A 22325-nucleotide genomic window follows, 5' to 3' on the forward strand; every position below is an offset into this window, starting at 1 on the left:
GGGGCGAGCGTGGGTCTGCAGCTGGCAGTTCTCGCGGTAGAGCTCGGCGACGAGCGCGTCGGCGGCCTGCAGGCGCGCGAGCAGGCGCGCGGCGGCGCGCTCGGCGTGCGCGGCGCGTGCGTGCAGCCCCGCGACCTCCGTCACAGCAGCCGGGGCTCGGGGCGAGCGTGGGTCTGCAGCTGGCAGTTCTCGCGGTAGAGCTCGGCGACGAGCGCGTCGGCGGCCTGCAGGCGCGCGAGCAGGCGCGCGGCGGCGCGCTCGGCGTGCGCGGCGCGCGCGCGCAGCCCCGCGCCCTCCGCCGCCGCCGCGCGCCGCCACGCCGCCGCCAGCGCCGCGCACGAGCAGGCGCCCTGGACGAGACCCCACATTATTATCCGAAACGTATGCGGAGACATATATTTTTTCGCGTTTTTGGGGTCGGACCGGTAGTAAATGTCGTCCGGTCCGGCCCACGTAGGTGTACACCCCTCGAAGTATGATCCGACGTACCGAATCCACGCTGTAAACTTCGATTCCCTATTCTACATACGGACTTACCGGCGGGTGTGGCCGTGGCACTCGCGCGGTCCTCGCGTCGTGCGCAGCCGGCGCGTCGCCGCCGTCGCCGCCGCCGACTCCGCCCCCGCCGCCCCCGCCGACCCCGCCGCCCCCGCCGCCGCCGCCGACATGGTGCGCGGCGTGCGCCAGCGCGCCCGCCGATACGCTGCGCCGCGACATGTCACCCGGCCCTAGAATGGATTAGGTACTTACATTAAATAACATACTAAATATGAAATTAGTTATATACTTAAATTTTAGTTCAAAATTGTATAAACGATCGAGGTGATTACGAAACGAATAAATTAAAAATCCCGCCGTTCATTATGTGCATGCGAAACACACGTGTGCGTCAAATGTTATTCTGTCAAAAGAATGATCTAAAAAACTGTCTAAAAAACGTCTACGAAACGACTCGCAATATCACTTTAAACAGATATGTGTAATTTAGTGATTTGTAGTGAACTCACCCGGTGGATGCGAACCCACTAAACGCTGGTCGCCGTCGGAGGCGGGCCGCGGTGCCGGCGGAGTTTTCTGGAAAAACAAATGGTCGCCGTTAGTTCCTCACGTGGACGATTTACTCGCTGTGTACCTAATTACGGCGACCGTGAGTCACATTGATTATTTAGCATATTTTTAGGGTTCCTTACCTCGAAAGGAAAAAACAGAACTTTTATTTAATAAGGTTGTCCGGTCGAAGCTTTTTACAGAGGCTTAGCCTGGCTTAGCCCTACACTGCAACAAATCCAAAAGGGGTCATCCATTAATTACGTCACACGTTTAGGGGGAGGGAGGGGGTCAAGAAAATGTGACATATTGTGACATGGGGGAGGGGGGAGACACAAACTTTGTGACGTCACTTTAACTTCATCAGTAACTGAAAATTTATTTAAATTATTTAGTTCGCTGTACATTATAATAACAAGTTTTTAAAACGAAAATAGTTTTTAATCGTGTAGCATGGAGTGACTCACACACAGCTGACCACCCACCGCGAATCGATTTAATAAATTAATTGTTCATTTTCCAAATGTAATATGATACCATGTAATACGATATTGCAAGCATAAAAATAATGTTACATTTCCTCAACCTTGTACTTTAGACCTAGTGTAAAGAACAAAGGAAATGCTTTCCTATATAAACCGCACATTTAATTATAAAATACAATTGATATCCAACCGTTGCGTGTATCACTCATAAACCACCTTCTCCGAGCCGAAGGCTTACACTTCATGGCGACCCTGCCAGTCGGGCTGCTCGAGGCAGCCCCGGCTTAGACGCCGCCCACCGCCAGCCGGCCAGCCACCCAGCCGCCCAGCCAGCCAGCTAGCCCAGTTTAAACGCCGCATAGTAGCCCAGCCAGCCAACCAGCCCCGCCGCCACTACCAACACCGCTTGTGCCTAACAGCAAACACCAGATGACTACAGGCCAGGACGAGTGCGGCATGTGCGCGCCGCCCGACACCGGCGCCAGTGTGCTCCCCAAACCCCACCCGCACCCGCGCTACAACAACAAGGCCGCCCGGCTCCGCACCTTCGAAGATTGGCCCAAGAGCATGAAGCAGAAGCCCGAGGAGCTCGCCGAGGCCGGCTTCTACTACACCGGCCAGAGCGACAAGACCATGTGCTTCTACTGCGACGGAGGACTCAAGGACTGGGAGGAGGACGACGTCCCATGGGAGCAGCACGCGCGTTGGTTCGACCGGTGCGCGTACGTTCAGCTCGTCAAGGGAGAAGATTACGTCCAGAAGGTCATGAGCAGCCAAAAAGGAAAAGTCATCATTGCTCCGAACAAAGCGTCCAACAGCGCAAGCACTAGCCAAGCTCACAGCGGCACAGGGGCGATGATAACAATAATAATAACGGTGGATACCACGGGACAGAAAGCCACAACAAGAACAGTCCAGTGGGCCACAAAAACACCAGGTATTCACCGTCGACCCCAACTACCAACTCGGCCGGATCACCAACCACCTCATGGACATGGCAGAGCCCACACTTCCAGGAGGCAATACCGAAGCCGTTACGTACACCGCAGCCAAACGCAAAACTAACAAGTAAGCAAGCACACCAACTACTTAAGAATATTTTTTTTTTTCGCCTTATTACAATTATCAGTTAAAATTATCATTAAGTATAATATTAATCAAATCCATAATCTATCTATCTATGTAAAGATAGATCTATAATCATAATAATGAATAATCTATTCTTTAAACATGCAGATCCGTCTGCGAGCGATATTTCAATTTCTACTATCTATTTATCTATTAATAAAAATTATAATTAATTTACGATTACTACTTGATGACGAAAACCAGGACATGAATATATGTTAAAAAATATATATTCACCAGTTGACGATAAATAATAATTATTAAAATAAAACAAGTAATAGTACATACATATAGATAAAATTAAATATCAACAACTTATTAAAATAAAACAAGTAATAAAACATACATATAGATAAAATTAAATACCAAAAACTTGCTAAAATAAAACAATTAATAACACAAAAATATTTTCTAATAACCATCAATAAATTTTACCGAGGCATCATTCGTTAAATTTTAAAACACATAAACAAAATTAAAACAAACAAAACACATATAACGCGTCGCATGGTTAACTCAAACAGCTTTATACAATCAGCAATTTTTAATAACTGAGACGGGGTGCATTCCATTATTTCCATCTTTACAATTAACTTAACAAATATATCTTCATATAGGTATCTAAAAGACCACAATAAAAAAAAAACACCTCAACAATAATATTATTTAGCATCGATTAAAACATAACAAACCCATTTCCCAACGTAAAGACAAAACCACTATCACACTAACCAAACATTGGACTAACTGACAAACACTAGAATCTACTATTCCACACATAAAACAGCATCACTTATTATCTTTTCGAATTATTAACCAATTTAACGTTCAAAAACTTAGCTTTCACACCATTTGGTTTTCAATACGCAACATATTTAATATATTTCTTTAAAGGCCCTCTTAACCAGTTACAATTTAATTTCGTGTTTTCCAAAAGAAAAGCAAACAAAAAAACCCCAATCAAATCATTTCGCTATTACAATCAATCAATCAAACTTTTATTGGTAAATTAGAAGTATTTTACATGTCAGCACTTTATTACAATTACAAAACGCATTATTATTTTATACATGAAAACATTACTTACACAGAATATTATTATTATTTTAGGTCAAATAATTTCAACTTACATATACTTTAATATCTTTGTTGCGAATTATAATCCATATTTTTTATCTATTCAATTCACAAATTTGATTTCAATTTTTTTTTTTATTAATTAACGGTATAACTAATTTCTATGACATGTAGTCAATCAGAGTAAATATTTTATTTTTAAATCTAAAGTAAATAAATAACAATCTTACATTAATATACGTTAACTTACATTTATATATCGATCGATGACGACCGGTCTGGCCTAGTGGGTAGTGACCCTGCCTATGAAGCCGATGGTCCCGGGTTCGAATCCTGGTAAGGGCATTTATTTGTATTATGATACAGATATTTGTTCCTGAGTCATGGTTGTTTTCTATGTATTTAAGTATTTATATATTATATATATCGTTGTCTGAGTATCCACAACACAAGCCTTCTTGAGCTTACCGTGGGGCTTAGTAAATTTGTGTAAAAAATGTCCTATAATATTTATTTATTTATATCAATAATATTCAGTCCACGGATCTATTACTCAACTAATTAGAAATTGCATAAAAATAAGAAAATGCTATCAGCCAGCCCCCACTCTCATATACTCATAATAACCAAATATAAGGGATAATACAAAAATTTTAATAAAAAATCAAAAATCACGTCCAACAAATTACCAATAACAACAAAACATACAAAGTAACACAAACATATGAACACTAGCTACTAATCAACTTAAACATATGATATGATTAATGGGATGGACCAGACTCGTGAAGGCCGCGTCATGCGTACTCGTCACACGCCACCCAATACGGATGAACATGCAACATATGCTATGTCATCTCAAATTTCGAGTACCTACCTACATAGAAAGAAGAAAAATAAATAACCATAAACAGTTCATACACTTAACGCATTATTAGAGTTTTAAACTAAAAAATAATCGCAACACATAATATGAAGATCAAGGCATAATATAGGTACTATACGAAAAGCTATACACTACATATAATGAAAGACAAATAATAAAAAAAAAAGGAAAAATATAAATATCACATTGAGAGAGCTAAATCAGATAAGTGTTGCAACCATTAGCCTGATCAACTAAAATTTATTGTGACTCTTATATGCTTTAAGTTTTCAAAATGATGATTTCCTTTCAAAATGGGGTAGCTCGTGGAATTAAATAATGTAAGCAAGGTACACCAGGATACAACCAGGCAATAACCCTTGAAACCTGACCATGATTCGATCGAGCATCAATCGTGGAGACTCCTTGGGCACACGGAAAAGTTTTTTTGTTATTCCGATGTGTGAAAACAACTGTCTGGCAATACATATTAACGCGTAATATGTATTAGCGCGCTATAATAAATAATGTCCATGCAAACAATTGCATGTTGATTTTTGTATCCTTAATAAATATATTTTATGTAAAAAAAAAAAGGTCGGCCGACCGAGAGCGCTAACTATTAAAAGCTTTGAGCTTTGAGCGCTGTGTACTTTTTAAAAGACAGGTGACAAGTATCACAAAGTCAGCTTACAATTATTAGGTCACAATGCAGACATTGCAAAATGGCTCATTGGCGATCAATTATTACACAATGCAGACATTACAAAATGGCTCATTGGCGATTAATTATTACAATAATAAACAATTTTCCACAAATCACGAGCAAAAATTCTGATGAAAAAATAAATAGAAATAAATGAAAACCCCAGGGAAAATAATAGACACTATAACACATCAGAATAATATTTCTTTTACAAGCACTGAATCCTTGAGACATCATGATAGGGTCGAGTTACCTTGCATGGAGGTCTTTGGACACATATTATGTTTATTAGTAAAAACATGTGTTAAAAACAGCCTGTAAAAAAAAGTATATATGTATATACATACATATAAGAATCAAATATAGCATTATACTAAAAAAATCTAATAAAATAAAAACAGCTATCAATCAAAACAAACAGAGAAGAAGAATCAGAGAAGAAAAGAAATAAATAATACAATAAATTACGTACTAAATATGCCCGAAGATGTGGTTTCAGCAAAAAATGTGAACCAATTTAAAAATAAATTAGACAAACACATCAATACATTTACTTGTCAACGATAACTATTAATGATTACTAGATACAGGCAGTGTCAGTTGTCACAACTGCCTGCCTGCTTACACAATAATAAATAATAAATGAATAATAAATATATTTATGAATAAAATAAAATTAAAACAAAGAACATTAATTAAATAACAAAATTAATAAACGTAATAAAAACATTAAATAAATACCTACAATTACAGCGATAATAATAAATAAATCAATTAAATAAAAACAAAAATACATACTTAATTAAAAATAAGTTAAATTAATGACAAAAAAAAAATTAAACACAAAAAAACCCTTACATGCCTTGAGTCCTCCGTCGCAGTAGAAGCACATGGTCTTGTCGCTCTGGCCGGTGTAGTAGAAGCCGGCCTCGGCGAGCTCCTCGGGCTTCTGCTTCATGCTCTTGGGCCAATCTTCGAAGGTGCGGAGCCGGGCGGCCTTGTTGTTGTAGCGCGGGTGCGGGTGGGGTTTGGGGAGCACACTGGCGCCGGTGGCGGGCGGCGCGCACATGCCGCACTCGTCCTGGCCTGTAGTCATCTGGTGTTTGCTGTTGGGCACAGGCGGTGTTGGTAGTGGCGGCGGGGCTGGTTGGCTGGCTGGGCTACTATGCGGCGTTTAAACTGGGCTAGCTGGCTGGCTGGGCGGCTGGGTGGCTGGCCGGCTGGCGGTGGGCGGCGTCTAAGCCGGGGCTGCCTCGAGCAGCCCGACTGGCAGGGTCGCCATGAAGTGTAAGCCTTCGGCTCGGAGAAGGTGGTTTATGAGTGATACACGCAACGGTTGGATATCAATTGTATTTTATAATTAAATGTGCGGTTTATATAGGAAAGCATTTCCTTTGTTCTTTACACTAGGTCTAAAGTACAAGGTTGAGGAAATGTAACATTATTTTTATGTTTGCAATATCGGATTACATGGTATCATATTACATTTGGAAAATGAACAATTAATTTATTAAATCGATTCGCGGTGGGTGTCTCAGCTGTGTGTGAGTCACTCCATGCTGACCCCAACTACGAACTCGGCCGGATCACCAGCCACCTCATGGACATGGCAGAGCCCACACTTCCAGGAGGCAATACCGAAGCCGTTACGTATACCGCAGCCAAACGCAAAACTAACAAGTAAGCAAGCACACCAACTACTTAAGAATTTTTTTTTTCGCCTTATTACAATTATCAGTTAAAATTATCATTAAGTATAATATTAATCAAATCCATAATCTATCTACCTATGTAAAGATAGATCTATAATCATAATAATGAATAATCTATTCTTTAAACATGCAGATCCGTCTGCGAGCGATATTTCAATTTCTACTATCTATTTATCTATTAATAAAAATTATAATTAATTTACGATTACTACTTGATGACGAAAACCAGGACATGAATATATGTTAAAAAATATATATTCACCAGTTGACATGTTTTATTACTTGTTTTATTTTAATAATTATTATTTATCGTCAACTGGTGAATATATATTTTTTAACATATATTCATGTCCTGGTTTTCGTCATCAAGTAGTAATCGTAAATTAATTATAATTTTTATTAATAGATAAATAGATAGTAGAAATTGAAATATCGCTCGCAGACGGATCTGCATGTTTAAAGAATAGATTATTCATTATTATGATTATAGATCTATCTTTACATAGATAGATAGATTATGGATTTGATTAATATTATACTTAATGATAATTTTAACTGATAATTGTAATAAGGCAAAAAAAAAAATTCTTAAGTAGTTGGTGTGCTTGCTTACTTGTTAGTTTTGCGTTTGGCTGCGGTATATGTGACGGCTTCGGTATTGCCTCCTGGAAGTGTGGGCTCTGCCATGTCCATGAGGTGGCTGGTGATCCGGCCGAGTTCGTAGTTGGGGTCGACGGTGAATACCTGGTGTTTTTGTGGCCCACTGGACTGTTCTTGTTGTGGCTTTTTGTCCCGTGGTATCCACCGTTATTATTATTGTTATCATCGCCCCTGTGCCGCTGTGAGCTTGGCTAGTGCTTGCGCTGTTGGACGCTTTGTTCGGAGCAATGATGACTTTTCCTTTTTGGCTGCTCATGACCTTCTGGACGTAATCTTCTCCCTTGACGAGCTGAACGTACGCGCACCGGTCGAACCAACGCGCGTGCTGCTCCCATGGGACGTCGTCCTCCTCCCAGTCCTTGAGTCCTCCGTCGCAGTAGAAGCACTTGGTCTTGTCGCTCTGGCCGGTGTAGTAGAAGCCGGCCTCGGCGAGCTCCTCGGGCTTCTGCTTCATGCTCTTGGGCCAATCTTCGAAGATGCGGAGCCGGGCGGCCTTGTTGTTGTAGCGCGGGTGCGGGTGGGGTTTGGGGAGCACACTGGCGCCGGTGGCGGGCGGCGCGCACATGCCGCACTCGTCCTGGCCTGTAGTCATCTGGTGTTTGCTGTTGGGCACAGGCGGTGTTGGTAGTGGCGGCGGGGCTGGTTGGCTGGCTGGGCTACTATGCGGCGTTTAAACTGGGCTAGCTGGCTGGCTGGGCGGCTGGGTGGCTGGCCGGCTGGCGGTGGGCGGCGTCTAAGCCGGGGCTGCCTCGAGCAGCCCGACTGGCAGGGTCGCCATGAAGTGTAAGCCTTCGGCTCGGAGAAGGTGGTTTATGAGTGATACACGCAACGGTTGGATATCAATTGTATTTTATAATTAAATGTGCGGTTTATATAGGAAAGCATTTCCTTTGTTCTTTACACTAGGTCTAAAGTACAAGGTTGAGGAAATGTAACATTATTTTTATGTTTGCAATATCGGATTACATGGTATCATATTACATTTGGAAAATGAACAATTAATTTATTAAATCGATTCGCGGTGGGTGTCTCAGCTGTGTGTGAGTCACTCCATGCTACATTTTTGTATCCTTAATAAATATATTTTATGTAAAAAAAAAAGGTCGGCCGACCGAGAGCGCTAACTATTAAAAGCTTTGAGCTTTGAGCGCTGTGTACTTTTTAAAAGACAGGTGACAAGTATCACAAAGTCAGCTTACAATTATTAGGTCACAATGCAGACATTGCAAAATGGCTCATTGGCGATCAATTATTACACAATGCAGACATTACAAAATGGCTCATTGGCGATTAATTATTACAATAATAAACAATTTTCCACAAATCACGAGCAAAAATTCTGATGAAAAAATAAATAGAAATAAATGAAAACCCCAGGGAAAATAATAGACACTATAACACATCAGAATAATATTTCTTTTACAAGCACTGAATCCTTGAGACATCATGATAGGGTCGAGTTACCTTGCATGGAGGTCTTTGGACACATATTATGTTTATTAGTAAAAACATGTGTTAAAAACAGCCTGTAAAAAAAAGTATATATGTATATACATACATATAAGAATCAAATATAGCATTATACTCGCTTTATAGCGATAAGTCCGCCTGTTGTTACCTACTCATTTAAGTCCTGTTTTTTTTTTTCTATTATGTACTTTTCTTTAGTAGTGCACAATAAAGAATTTTATTATTATTATTATTTTCTTTATTTATTTTCCTTCTTAAGTTAGGTTAATTATAATATGCATATAAAAGTAAAATACAAAAACACTTACAAAACAATAAAAAAGAAAATTATAAACACATTATAAAAAACCTAACCTAGGGTGCCGCCGGCAGCGGGGCAGGGCCCAAGCTGCCGGTGGTCAGGGCCGCAGAGTGAGGAATCGACGTACTATACGCGCCGTGTCCAAAATTACCGCCTTCTGCATCTGACCCTTGATCCAACCACCTAGCGAGAGTCTCTCTAGGTGTTGGTCGAGACTCTTCGCTATGAGACCGTTCGCTGACACGACTATAGGAACAATGATCGTCGAGTCAACATCCCACATGGCGGTTATCTCGTGAGCTAAGTCTAGGTACTTGCTGGACTTGTCCTTCTCGGCCTTCACGAGATTCTCATCATGGGGGATGGTGACGTCGACGAGCACGGCCCGGCGCTGCGATCGATCTATCAGCACGATGTCAGGCTTATTGGCTACAATAGTCCTGTCAGTGATGATAGATCGATCCCAATAGAGCGTGGCACGACCATTTTCGAGAACTGGCGCAGGTGAGTACTTGTAGTACGGCACTTCACGGTCCACAAGGCCGTATAGGAGGGCAAGTTGCTGGTGAATAATTCTGGCTACGAGATTATGTCTGTGCAAGTACTCGCCGTTAGCAAGATGAGAACAACCGGAGATAATATGCCTGAGTGACTCTCCGGGACGGCGGCATGCCCGACAAATGTCGACCGTACCGTCCTTCAGGATATTATTATTATTATTATTTGTATCTCCTTTTGGATATCACGGGCCTATAATCCCGGTTTTTTGATAGGCTTGCGTGGGGACACAGATCCAACACGTAGAGGCCCCTTGGAGAGCTTTAATGTCATGTAGAATTATTGTCGACCGTACCGTCCTTCAGGATATTATTATTATTTTCTTTATTTATTTTCCTTCTTAAGTTAGGTTAATTATAATATGCATATAAAAGTAAAATATAAAAACACTTACAAAACAATAAAAAAGAAAATTATTATTATTATTATTATACTAAAAAAATCTAATAAAATAAAAACAGCTATCAATCAAAACAAACAGAGAAGAAGAATCAGAGAAGAAAAGAAATAAATAATACAATAAATTACGTACTAAATATGCCCGAAGATGTGGTTTCAGCAAAAAATGTGAACCAATTTAAAAATAAATTAGACAAACACATCAATACATTTACTTGTCAACGATAACTATTAATGATTACTAGATACAGGCAGTGTCAGTTGTCACAACTGCCTGCCTGCTTACACAATAATAAATAATAAATGAATAATAAATATATTTATGAATAAAATAAAATTAAAACAAAGAACATTAATTAAATAACAAAATTAATAAACGTAATAAAAACATTAAATAAATACCTACAATTACAGCGATAATAATAAATAAATCAATTAAATAAAAACAAAAATACATACTTAATTAAAAATAAGTTAAATTAATGACAAAAAAAAAAATTAAATCACAAAAAAACCCTTACATGTAAATATACACGCTGTATTGTGTCCATAATAAAATAATAAATTAATGAATTAATGACCAGTTTGCATGTCGAAGAAAATTCGCAAAGATAACTAACAACCTATTTACCATACCCACAATAGGTCAACGTAATAATAATAAAAAAAAAACATATATCATAAATAAATAAAATAATACAAAACGTATTTCACTCAAAAGAATACTACTTAATTTAAAAGTTTAGAGTATTACATTATACTACAATACGAGTTTTGCGTCATCAATGTAGAAAAATCCTTTTAACCACATAGTTATTATTACCCAATGTATAAAAGAGCCATATACTGTTATTCAAGATCAGGGTACACATATTAGCATTAAGTACGAACATATGTTAAAAAGAAAAACCCAGCCAATTGCAATTTTTTCGAGACCAATAATTATATCCTGACTTATGGACACATGAAATTCTTATCGACACCGGCGCAAGCCTAAGCACAATAACACTAGCCGCAGCATTGAAAACCCAAGGTCGCATGCAATCCAAGCTGACCTACATACACGGGATAGGAGGAACAATTACATCATACGATACAATTGCACTACGCTTAGAGAATGATAGTCAATATTACCCGCACAAATTTCACGTATTCCAAAAATTACTATAACAAATTGACGGAATAATTGGACAAGACTTTTTAATAAAATACAATTGCGTCATAGATTATGAAAAAACAACAATCACTTTAAACAACAACAACAAACTAGTAACAATACCATTAAATTTAGAGACTTACAGCCACCAAAACAACTATCCTAACCACATACAGTTACCAGCAAGAACGGAATCCAGCATAAAATTGCCAACAAATTATCCAAGGGAATTACGTCATTTCAGCCAGCAAGATCGGAAAAGGAATTTTCGTAGCCAATACATTAATAAGCACCAAAAAAGGAAATATAACGGTTAGAATAATAAACACCCGCGAAAAGGAACTAACTTTGACAAATTTCACACCGCAAATAACACCGTTAAGCGATTATGATTGTTTTTCATTCGAAAATACTAAAACAGATGCGGACAGAGTAAACTTATTATTTTTCCTCATGAAGCTAGACAATTTAAACGCTGACAAAAGCGACTCTATTAACAGCATATGCGCGAAATACGCCGGCATATTCCAATTGCCAGGCGACTTACTCAATACGACCAACCTATATGAACAAAAAAAAATACGGTTGAACCCCAACAGTATACAGTAAATACGAAAGTGCTATCTTCAGTATTGAAATAGAGTCAAATAACGAACAAACATAATAACAACACAAACAATAGGGCTCCCAACCGCATAAGGACCAGAGAAAATAAACAAACCCGGCATATATCATGTATCATACCGACACCTCTAGTTAACCATAACTCGATAATAAGCATTGTATAAACATAATTTTAGCACCAAACTACATTGTATAAGCCATCTATAGACATAAGTTAACTTTGTGTAAACTTAGATATTAAATACCTATAGCAAACTATAATTTCAACATGTATAATCCCATAAAATTTACATATATGATGTATTAGTGTAGCCCATAGGCATAAGTAAAACAAAAAAAATACACATAATAATGTAAAGACAAAAACAAACATAACTATGTATTTTTGTCTCAAAAAAAAGGAAGGACGTGTAGCATGGAGTGACTCACACACAGCTGACCACCCACCGCGAATCGATTTAATAAATTAATTGTTCATTTTCCAAATGTAATATGATACCATGTAATACGATATTGCAAGCATAAAAATAATGTTACATTTCCTCAACCTTGTACTTTAGACCTAGTGTAAAGAACAAAGGAAATGCTTTCCTATATAAACCGCACATTTAATTATAAAATACAATTGATATCCAACCGTTGCGTGTATCACTCATAAACCACCTTCTCCGAGCCGAAGGCTTACACTTCAATCGTTTAATTTTCTTTCCTAAGCAGTTTTGGGTTATAAAATTACTAATATTTATATCGTCAAAAATATTTTGATAAAATATTAATAATACTTAGGTTTAGGTACTTACTTAATTCGATTTGGCGATTTCGTAGAAAAAATGTGACGTCACACTAGGGGGGGGAGGGTTTTGCCAAATGTGACCAAGTGTGACAAGGGGGGGGAGGGGTCAAAAAACCTAGAAATTGGTGTGACGTAATTAATGGATGACCCCAAAGAACAAAACTATATCAGGAGACAGCTATAGCTATGCTGTGGCTATCTATAAAAACTTTTGACAGTTGCCAACCCCTTTGATATGATATGAAAATTGGAGCCGCATTTTTCCGTACCCCATCGTAGGTTTAAGTTCGCTCTTACTATACCTTTGATCGTATATTGTTGGTGCGTATTGTTGGCGTTGGCGCCACTTCCACTTTGATTAAACTGCCTACAAGGGTGACTGAAGCAAAACCATAACCATAAGAATTACCTGTCGACAGGTACAAGGGGGTGGAGGCGCCGTCCTCGCCTTTTCTAGCTCCTCGCGCGTTTTGTCGGCGTCGGCGCGCGCCGCCGTCAGCGCCCGAGCCGCTTCTATTTTGAACGCGTCAAACTCCTGAAAATACATGGGAGGATTAAAATGACGGGTTTAAACATTGTGTTGTTTTCACCCAATCTCGCACCAAAAGAAAAACACACATGTAGGTAAACAAGATCAGGCTTGCGTTGATTGTTTTCTTTTCGAGTAAAGTTGAATTATTTATCATTACATTGCCCTGTACATTTTTAAGACCAATGCCCATTTTTGCCGTCGCATTCACCTAACGACAAAATCAGCAGCAAGTTTAATCTCGCACTCGCTGTGCGAGTTACTGGTATACATAGGTACCTGCGCCAGCTGCTCGTACTGCGGCTCCAGCTCGCTCTCATGCAGCGCCGGCAACCTCGGCTTGAACTGCGCCTCATACTCCGCCACTCGCGCGAGTAGCTCGCTCAGGCGAGCGTCGCTCGCCGCCGCCTCGTCGGCGGCCAGTGATCGCTCGTCCGCTAGCTTGCCCGCCCAGTACTCCTCACAGCGCTCGTATTCCTCGCGGAGAGCCTCCACACTGGTTTCTAGTTCACTGGAATTAAACGATTATATTATAGATTGAAATTTTAGACTTGTTTTGTTACAAATACAAAATACTAATACAAATGCATTTATTAACCGACTTCCAAATCTCAAAGAAGGAGGTTATCAATTCGGTTGTATGTTTTTTTTTTATTTTTGTTTATGTTTGTTACTCCATACCTCCGTCATTACTAGATTGATTTTGAAAATTCTTTTTTTGATTGACTGTATATGCATACAGATTGGTCCCGTTTTTGTCAAAACCCAGTTCTGATGATGGGATCCATGAGGAATCGAGGGAACTCCTCAAATCTTAAAGGCATATATATGGTGATTTTTGGGTTTTTATCAACAAATCAAGCATATACACCCAAAAAAGTGACATTTGATGAAATGGAACTGCTGATGATGACCAGAACAGAACTCAATGACGCATGGTACACGTTTGGTGATTACGAATTTCGATTTTGACTTGGACTGGGGCCCGGACTCGGACTCATACCCGGATCCGGTTCGGACCCGGATTCGGTTTGGACCCGGACCTGGACTCGGATCCGGATTCGGACCCGGACTCGGACCCGGACTCGGACCCGGTCTCGGACCCGGACACGGACCCGGACTCGGACCCGGACTCGGACTCGGACCCGGACTCGGACCCGGACTCGGACCCGGACTCGGACCCGGTCTCGGACCCGGACTCGGACCCGGACTCGGACCCGGACTCGGTCCCGGACTCGGACCCGGGCTCGGACCCGGACTCGGACCCGGACCTTGACCCAGAAAACCACTATGATACCTTAACTAAATAAACAACTATGATTACCTACCATAAAATTAATGTAGGTATAAAGTACGATGATGCCAATCTTACTAGCCCCTCCCGCTTAAACCCCCGTACACCGCACGGCATGCGCCATTAAGTGGGTTAGGTTAGGTTTGAACTGCGATCCTCACAGAACCGAACAAGGATTAGGTTAGGTTAGAACTGAGAGCCTTACAGAAACGAAATGCTACTTGAAAAGTGGGTTTGATTAGGTTCGAACTGCGATCCGCACAGAACCGAACTGCTATCTGAGGAGTGGGTTAGGTTAGGCTAGAACTACGACCCTCATGGCTCCTCTTCACGATGGGCCAACGCCGGCCACTCCAAGGGACGCATTTATGCGTTAGAGGGAGCAAGTGATATTGCTATCTCATTCTACCGCATGGCTGCGTCCCTTGGAGTGGCCGCCGTTGGCCCATCCTGTAGAGGAGCCATTATACAGAAGCGAAATGCTAGTAGAAAAGTGGGTGGTTTTACCTCCTTTTCTACATAGTGTACCATCTACAATAATCTTTCATCGGCCCCCATGGAAGTCGGTTTTTTTTTCTTAAACATTATTTCATTACTTTTTACATCAGTTCTTAATAGGTATAATATATAATAGTTAGGTAGGTAATTAGTCCATCTTAGGTATATGGAGTAAGTAGGTAAGGGGTCATCCATTAATTACATCACTCGTATAGGGGGAGGGAGGGGGTCAAGAAAATGTGACATATTGTGACATGGGGGAGGGGGGAGACACAAACTTTGTGACGTCACTTTAACTTCATCAGTAACCGAAAATTTATTTAAATTATTTTATTCGCTGTACATTTAAATAACAAGTTTTTAAAACGATAATCGTTTTTATTCGTTTATGTTTCATTCCTAAGCAGTTTTGGGTTATAAAATTACTAATATTTATATCGTCAAAAATATTTTGATAAAATATTAATAATACTTAGGTACTTACTTAATTCGATTTGGCGATTTCGTAGAAAAAATGTGACGTCACACTAGGGGGGAGAGGTTTGCCAAATGTGACCAAGTGTGACAAGGAGGGGGGGAGGGGTCAAAAAACCTAGAAATTCGTGTGACGTAATTAATGAATGACCCCTTAGTATTTATCTAAACATTATGCAACAAATTATGTAAGTAATGAAAAGGGTGCGGGTACAGCTTGCTGAGTTTTGTTAATTCCCTTTTACGTCCAAACGTCCGATTTCCAGCCCCCGCCCCCTTTTCCAAATATCTTTTATTTGTGACTTTCGCAGAAAACTTCTTTTGAAAACGTTCGTTCAAGTACCTAAGTGTAAGTATCTAATAGAAAATAAAGGTTCAATAAGATCTGCGAAAGGTAGACACTTCCTAAAAACACTTATAGGTCAGGAAATGAATGCTCAAAAAACGTTGTAGAGGGAAATGCTAGGAACACAATTTTTGACTCCTTAACTTTGTTTGGACTAGTTAGGAGTTGAACATATCAAAAGTCCCCGGCTGTAGCCCCGGTGCTGGGGGGTAGAGGGGGGTAAAAAGGTGAATTTTTCGGTTTTTCATTGATATCTTGGAAACTTTGCGTCTTAGCGACATGACTACTAAGACAAACCGAAAGCTGATAAAATTAGTTACAAGTTTTATTCAGTCAAGTTTTTCGATATATAGAATAGTTTTTGAGATACCCGCTCTTGAAAGTTTATTTAGGGATTTTAATTTTATCTTGATATCTACATCAGTGAAGCTGTTAGGCCATGTTTGGTATCATTTTCGTATAAATCGGAGGTGCTGAATTCATTTATGGTATTACATTGACATGATTACATTGATTTTTCCGAAGTAAAACCAAAATTTAAAAAAATATTTTTTTTAAAAATCCCTCTTCACGCTTAAACCGCTGAACCAATTTCGTTGAAATTTGGTATAGAAATAGTTTCAGTCTCGACACAGGACATAGGATAGTTTTTATAACCAAAAGCATCTTTTGAGGGGTGGAAGTTTGTATGGGGAGTCAATAACCGCTGAACCGGTTTAGATGAAATTTAGGACGGTATACACCTGTGATTTAGGTGAAAATGATACCAAACATGACTTCAAACCTTACCTTAAGCAGTATTAACCTCAGGAATTCAGTTTCGTCGACGAAGTTGAATTCCCCCCATACTCCATTTCACAACTTTAAAGGATGATTATTGAGATAAAAAGTATCTTATGTCCAGTCTTGGAACTCGAAATATCTGTATACCAAATTTCAATTAAATCGATTGAGCGGTTTAAGCGTGAAGAGGAATTAAAAAAAAAGGTATTTCTTTAAAGTTGAATCAAAAATGAATTCAGCACCCCAGATTTATACGAAAATGATACCAAACACGGCCTAGCAGCTTCACTAATGTAGATATCAAGATAAAATTGAAAGCCCTAAATAAACTTTCAAGAGCGGATATCTCAAAAACTATTCAAGATATCGAAAAATTTGACTGAATAAAACTTGTAACAAATTTTATCAGCTTTTGGTTTGTCTTAGTAGTCATGTCTCTAAGACGCAAACTTTCCAAGATATAAGTGAAAAACCGAAAAATGAGACCTTCTTTCCCCGCTCTACCCCCCAGCACCTGGGCTACCGCCGGGGACTTTTGGTATTGCTGGATTTTACAACAAAAATCTAAAAAGTATAAAAGGGACACTGCGAAATTGACATTCATATTCAAATCAGACATTTTAAAAACTTTAGGGCATTTTAAAAGCGAGAATATTTACGATTGGACTATATTATAAAGCATTGTTTTGCAAAAGACACAAAACGACGTTTTGCGAGTTGCGCCCAAACCGTTTTAATGAAGGTGAAAATCGTTGATAAAACAGATCGTAAGTGGCATATAAACGCAATCGTACCGGTGCAGGAAATAGTTGTAGGTGTTTTTGCTCACGTTGCGACCTATTTAGATCGCGTGACGTCGTACAGTAAGCAACAATAAATCTCATTGCATAACGTTACTCGCGTGCTACGCAGCGGAAGGAAAGACATATATTTTACGGCAGCAGTACCTCCTTCCTTACTACACCTAGGAATTTTAGGGTAGAAGTACGTATCTACTTCTACACAAAATAACATACGTGCCTAAATATCAGAATAACCAGTCAAAGCAAAAAGAAAATTCTAACGCCTAAATCTAAAATGTCCTAACTTTTAACCGATGTAAAAGACTGAATAAAATGTAAATGGCACCTTGATATACTTTTTACTTGTCGAAATACAAATTGCACCGCCGATTTCTCTTACAACTTATATGGCTAATAAACACACGTAACATTTGGTCTACTAATAACAATTACAACTTGACTGTAAATCAAGAATACGCAGGCTCCGGTGACGGTATTTATACTCACGCGATCAAATTATTCAAGTCATTCTTCTCCGCCTCGTGTTTCTTCTGGAGCTCTTCAATGCGCTGTCCTTCGTCATTTTCCTCCGTCTGCACAGCGGCTTCAACCGACTCACTGAACCCCCGCGCCGCCGTCGCTTCATTTAGCCCCCGCGCCGCCGGCGAGTCGCTCAACCCCCGTAACGCCGCCGCTGCGGCCGCGCAGCGCGTGCACTCTGGTGATAATGAGTCTGCGATTGATCGGAGGCGGCGGGCGGCGTCCGCTTGGAAGACTAGGCGCTCAATGCTGGGCGGCGACGAGTCGCAATCCTGAAGATATTTAGTATTTACGATTACAATCCGTTTCTCATGGAACTAAAGAGAATGTAAATAAAAAACACGGGACTTGGTTGTCCGCCCAATAGATATCTCATTAGCAAAATCACCGAAGGATATGTTTTTTTTTACAAGCTTTTATTTAACTTGCAATGTACCTAGGTATGTAAATATGTAACTACTATATTTGTACAGGTCAAATCGATAAAGAAAAGTACAGTCAGCGATAAAAGCTTGAGAATTTTTACCAAAAACTTATTATTTTGTATACTTTCGCCTATAGGTAGGTATATATGCACGCGGTCGAATGCTGATAGCGACCCTGCACCGCTGCCCTGCACCCTGCGGCACCCTATCTAAGGCGGAGCCGGCACTCATTGGTGGTTTTAGACGGTAGTCTTTCACTGGTTAGTCTGTCATCCCCCTGGTTCCCCCGGACCAGCTGGCATTCATTCAAACGCATTTCCCCAACGTAAAAAAATGGTCTATAGGTATAGAATAGACTACGTTGGTTTTTCATTGACTCTCGGCGTGCATAATTTAAGTAGGTAGTATCGTAGCCGTGAGTCGCAGTGGGCTACCCCTTTTATAATGTCTAAAATTATGTCATCAATAAAATGTTGCTGTTAACTATCTTACTTTCATAAGAGACAATTCGTATTTAAACTTTATTGCAAAGGTATAAGGTCCACTAATGGTCAGTTTTGTTGTTAGCAAATTAGACTTAGAACAATAAAGCTAAGCGTATGCTGAGTCGCAGGCGACGCAGTTCACCCCGGAAGAATGAATGAGCGCGCCGCGCTCACGCAGCGCAGCGCAGAGCAGATTTTGTAAATTATGGAACGTTCTTGAGATGCAGTGTACGTAGGTAAAGGACGTTCTATACTTTACTAAATCTACGCTACGCTGCGTGAACTGCGCCTGTGTCTCAGCATACGTTTAGCCTAAACAGTGCTTGTGAGTGATAGAACATGCAGTGAGGATAGGATGCGATGGAAGGGTGACATGTCAGATGAGAACGAGCTAGACTTTTAAAATGAGAGAACATCGATTTGTTTAAGAGTGTGATTACGTCGAATACTTTAGGTTTCCCTTGGCACTTATTCAACTCTTCTTTGTACCTACATGTTTGAATGTACATGAATAAATATTATTATATGTAAGTGCTACTTAATGGTTGGAGTTCCCTCTAGGTATATCAGTACGTATGTGCACGACTATGAAGACAGCTGTGGGTTTGGGTCATAAATTATGAGTCAGGGCAAATAGAAACTAAAATTCTATGTGATTTTTCTTATAATTTTGTGTTTTAAAAAGTGATATTACTCATACTTTCGGACGTTTACTTCATATCAGCTTACATATAACATTACAGCTTCATATAACATTATGAAACTACACAACGGGACTTAATCGCGTATTTAAGTTTCGAGGACGGCGTTGTCCCCGTGGTCTCGGAGAAGACTGGCTTAAGTTGACATCAACAACTTCTAGCTAATAATCGTGAAAGTTTAAATCAGTGTTTTATAAATATACATATAAATTCATGTCGCGCTCATGAGCGTTTTAGGGATTTCAGTAAAAGCCAGAAGAGTGAAAGGTACGGAACGGTGGGGAATTATCGCCAGGGCAGGGTTGGTGCTGCTGTAGTCAATGCTTACTTCGATCCTGTCGAGCGCGGCGTCGGCATCGGCCGCGAGCTCGGCCTCGTCACGCCACGAGGTGGCGGCGGCGGGCGGCGGCGCGGCGCCGCGGCGCGCCTCGAGCCCGGCCTGCAGCTCGTCTGCGCGGTCCCGTAGCAACGAGCACTCCTCGCGTAGCTCCAGCACTTGTCGCTCCAGCGCCTCGCTGGCTACACGACGCTCTTCCACCGCCCGTCCAGCTTGCGCCGCTGCCTCGCGGGCCTCCTCTTCCATCCGCGCTCGCTCGCGTTCTGCTACGGTAGCTCTCTCTTCCGCTGCGCTCACACGTCGCTCCAGCTGTTCTGATCGCAGCCGCAGCGCCGTTAGCTCGGCACGCAGCTTCGCCTCTACATCTCCACGTCGCGCCACTTCAGCTTCTAGTTCGGCGCGAACCGTCGCGGCCCGCTCTCGCTCCGCGGCAGCCTCGTTGCTGACAGCGCGCGTGGTCTCCGCGTGCCGCGCTTCTAACAGGCGAAGTGCCGCCTGCCGCTCCGCTTCTAAGCGAGCATGGTTTTCATCTACGTCTTGGGCGAGGAGCTGCGCGCGTCGATTGGCCTCGGCGAGGTCGGCGCGGAGCTTGTCGCGCTCAGCTACGGCGGCGGCGGCGCGCGCACGAGCGCTGACGCGTCGGAGGCGGCTGAGGGCCAGTGCCGCTTGTTGCAGTATCGGTCGCGCGTCGCGCTCCTCACGCGCCGGCAGCGCGCGTAGTTCGTCATCTAACGCACGTTCCAACTCGGCAGGACTCAAAGTAGTGGCGGTGAAGCCGAGCTCGGCTAGGAGCCGGCGTGGACGGCGCACGCCAGCGCGCTCCCAGGCCTCGGCGATCGCCTCGCCGGTCACCGCACCCTCCGCGTCGTCCTCTCCGTCAGGCGGATCGGGTGGCGGTATGGCAGGCGGCGCCGTACTCTCGCCCGCCGCTAGTGGCGTCAGAGCCGCATTAAGCCTATCAAAGAATTCGCCTACGGTCGTCTCTTCCTCCGGCGCGTCGTCAAAGATGCGGTCGACGAGGCGCGGATCGATCGAGTCCATGTGAAGGTCGCGGCACAGCGCGGCGGCCTGCGCGCGGTCTATGCGCCGCTCGTGGTCGAGGAGGTCCGGCGGAGGAGTGCGGGCCTCCATGGCGGAGGCGCTGCGCTTGTAGCGCATGCGGGGCCGTGCGCCGGCGTCGGCGTCGAGGCGCGAGGCGGAGGCGGCGCGCGGCGCGGCGGCGGCGTCGTCGGCGCGGACTGGCCGCGAGCGGCGCCCGTACTTCTTGGAGCCGAAGACGAACTTGGGCGCGACCTCGCGGCCGGAGGAGTCGTCGTCGCTGGGCTCGGGCGCGGGCTCGGCGCCGAGCACGCCGAGCAGCCCGTTGCGGAAGGTGGCGAAGGTGACGCGCTCGGCGCGGCGCTCGAACAGCGACTCCACCAGCGCGGCGCCGCGGCCCTCGAGCTGCAACGCGTCACACAGCTGCAGCACGGCCGCGCGGTCCAGCGCCTCCGCGTTATCTACGTCGAACGTTTTGAACACTGTGTACAGCTGTTGCTCGTAGTGATTCATACCCCCGTCGTCCATCGCTACAGCCCGTGCTCCACGATATACACGTGCATAACGTGTAATGGATACTAGCGATAATTCAATTTACATAGTTAACAGTAAAATAAATTAAGAACGACATAATTATTGCTATCAATTCCGTCACGTTCCCATCGCATACATGTCATATGTCAAGGTGACATTATCATTGTTGACGTTGACAATAAAGGTACATTTAGAAATGTAGCTAATATTTGCGCAAATCACTCGTATTTTATGACTTTAATACACGCATGACAAAGCATGTAGTTTAAATATATTAAACTTTATTAAAGTAATCGTTATGCGTATATGGCTGATCAGGGTTAACGCGAATATCAATTATGGAGAAATCAATGCAAGGTTAATGTATTAAGACGACCCTCGTAAACGTCAGTTACGGTTCATCCCACTCAGACGTGTATTGCGCAATCTACTTGTTGTGTTATATTTTATTATTTTTTTACACATTGGAATTTGATACCTTAATATCATTATATTCATAGTTTGCAATTTCGAATGAGCATTTCATTTATTAAAAATATATTATATGAATGAATATTTATAAAAAGTTTTGAAATTGT

At 41.9% G+C, this 22325-nt stretch overlaps 2 protein-coding genes across 2 annotated transcripts; both read right to left on the bottom strand.

The window, feature by feature from the left end:
• Nucleotides 1-140: 140 nt before the first annotated feature.
• LOC134670196 (blastoderm-specific protein 25D) lies at nt 141-21932 on the bottom strand. Its single transcript, XM_063527903.1, has 7 exons — nt 20167-21932; nt 18195-18499; nt 13790-14021; nt 13391-13516; nt 1008-1074; nt 623-728; nt 141-516 (listed from the first exon to the last, which is right to left on the bottom strand). The coding sequence occupies exons 1-7, from the start codon at nt 21739-21741 to the stop codon at nt 141-143; spliced, it is 2787 nt and encodes a 928-aa protein (XP_063383973.1). The 5' UTR covers nt 21742-21932.
• Nucleotides 5613-8272, bottom strand: LOC134669774 (death-associated inhibitor of apoptosis 1-like). Its single transcript, XM_063527404.1, has 3 exons — nt 7765-8272; nt 6167-6394; nt 5613-5623 (listed from the first exon to the last, which is right to left on the bottom strand). The coding sequence occupies exons 1-3, from the start codon at nt 8270-8272 to the stop codon at nt 5613-5615; spliced, it is 747 nt and encodes a 248-aa protein (XP_063383474.1).
• Nucleotides 21933-22325: the final 393 nt, after the last annotated feature.

Source organism: Cydia fagiglandana, chromosome 1 (genome assembly GCF_963556715.1).
Source record: "Cydia fagiglandana chromosome 1, ilCydFagi1.1, whole genome shotgun sequence".
In the NCBI taxonomy this organism is placed as follows: Eukaryota; Metazoa; Arthropoda; class Insecta; order Lepidoptera; family Tortricidae; genus Cydia; species Cydia fagiglandana.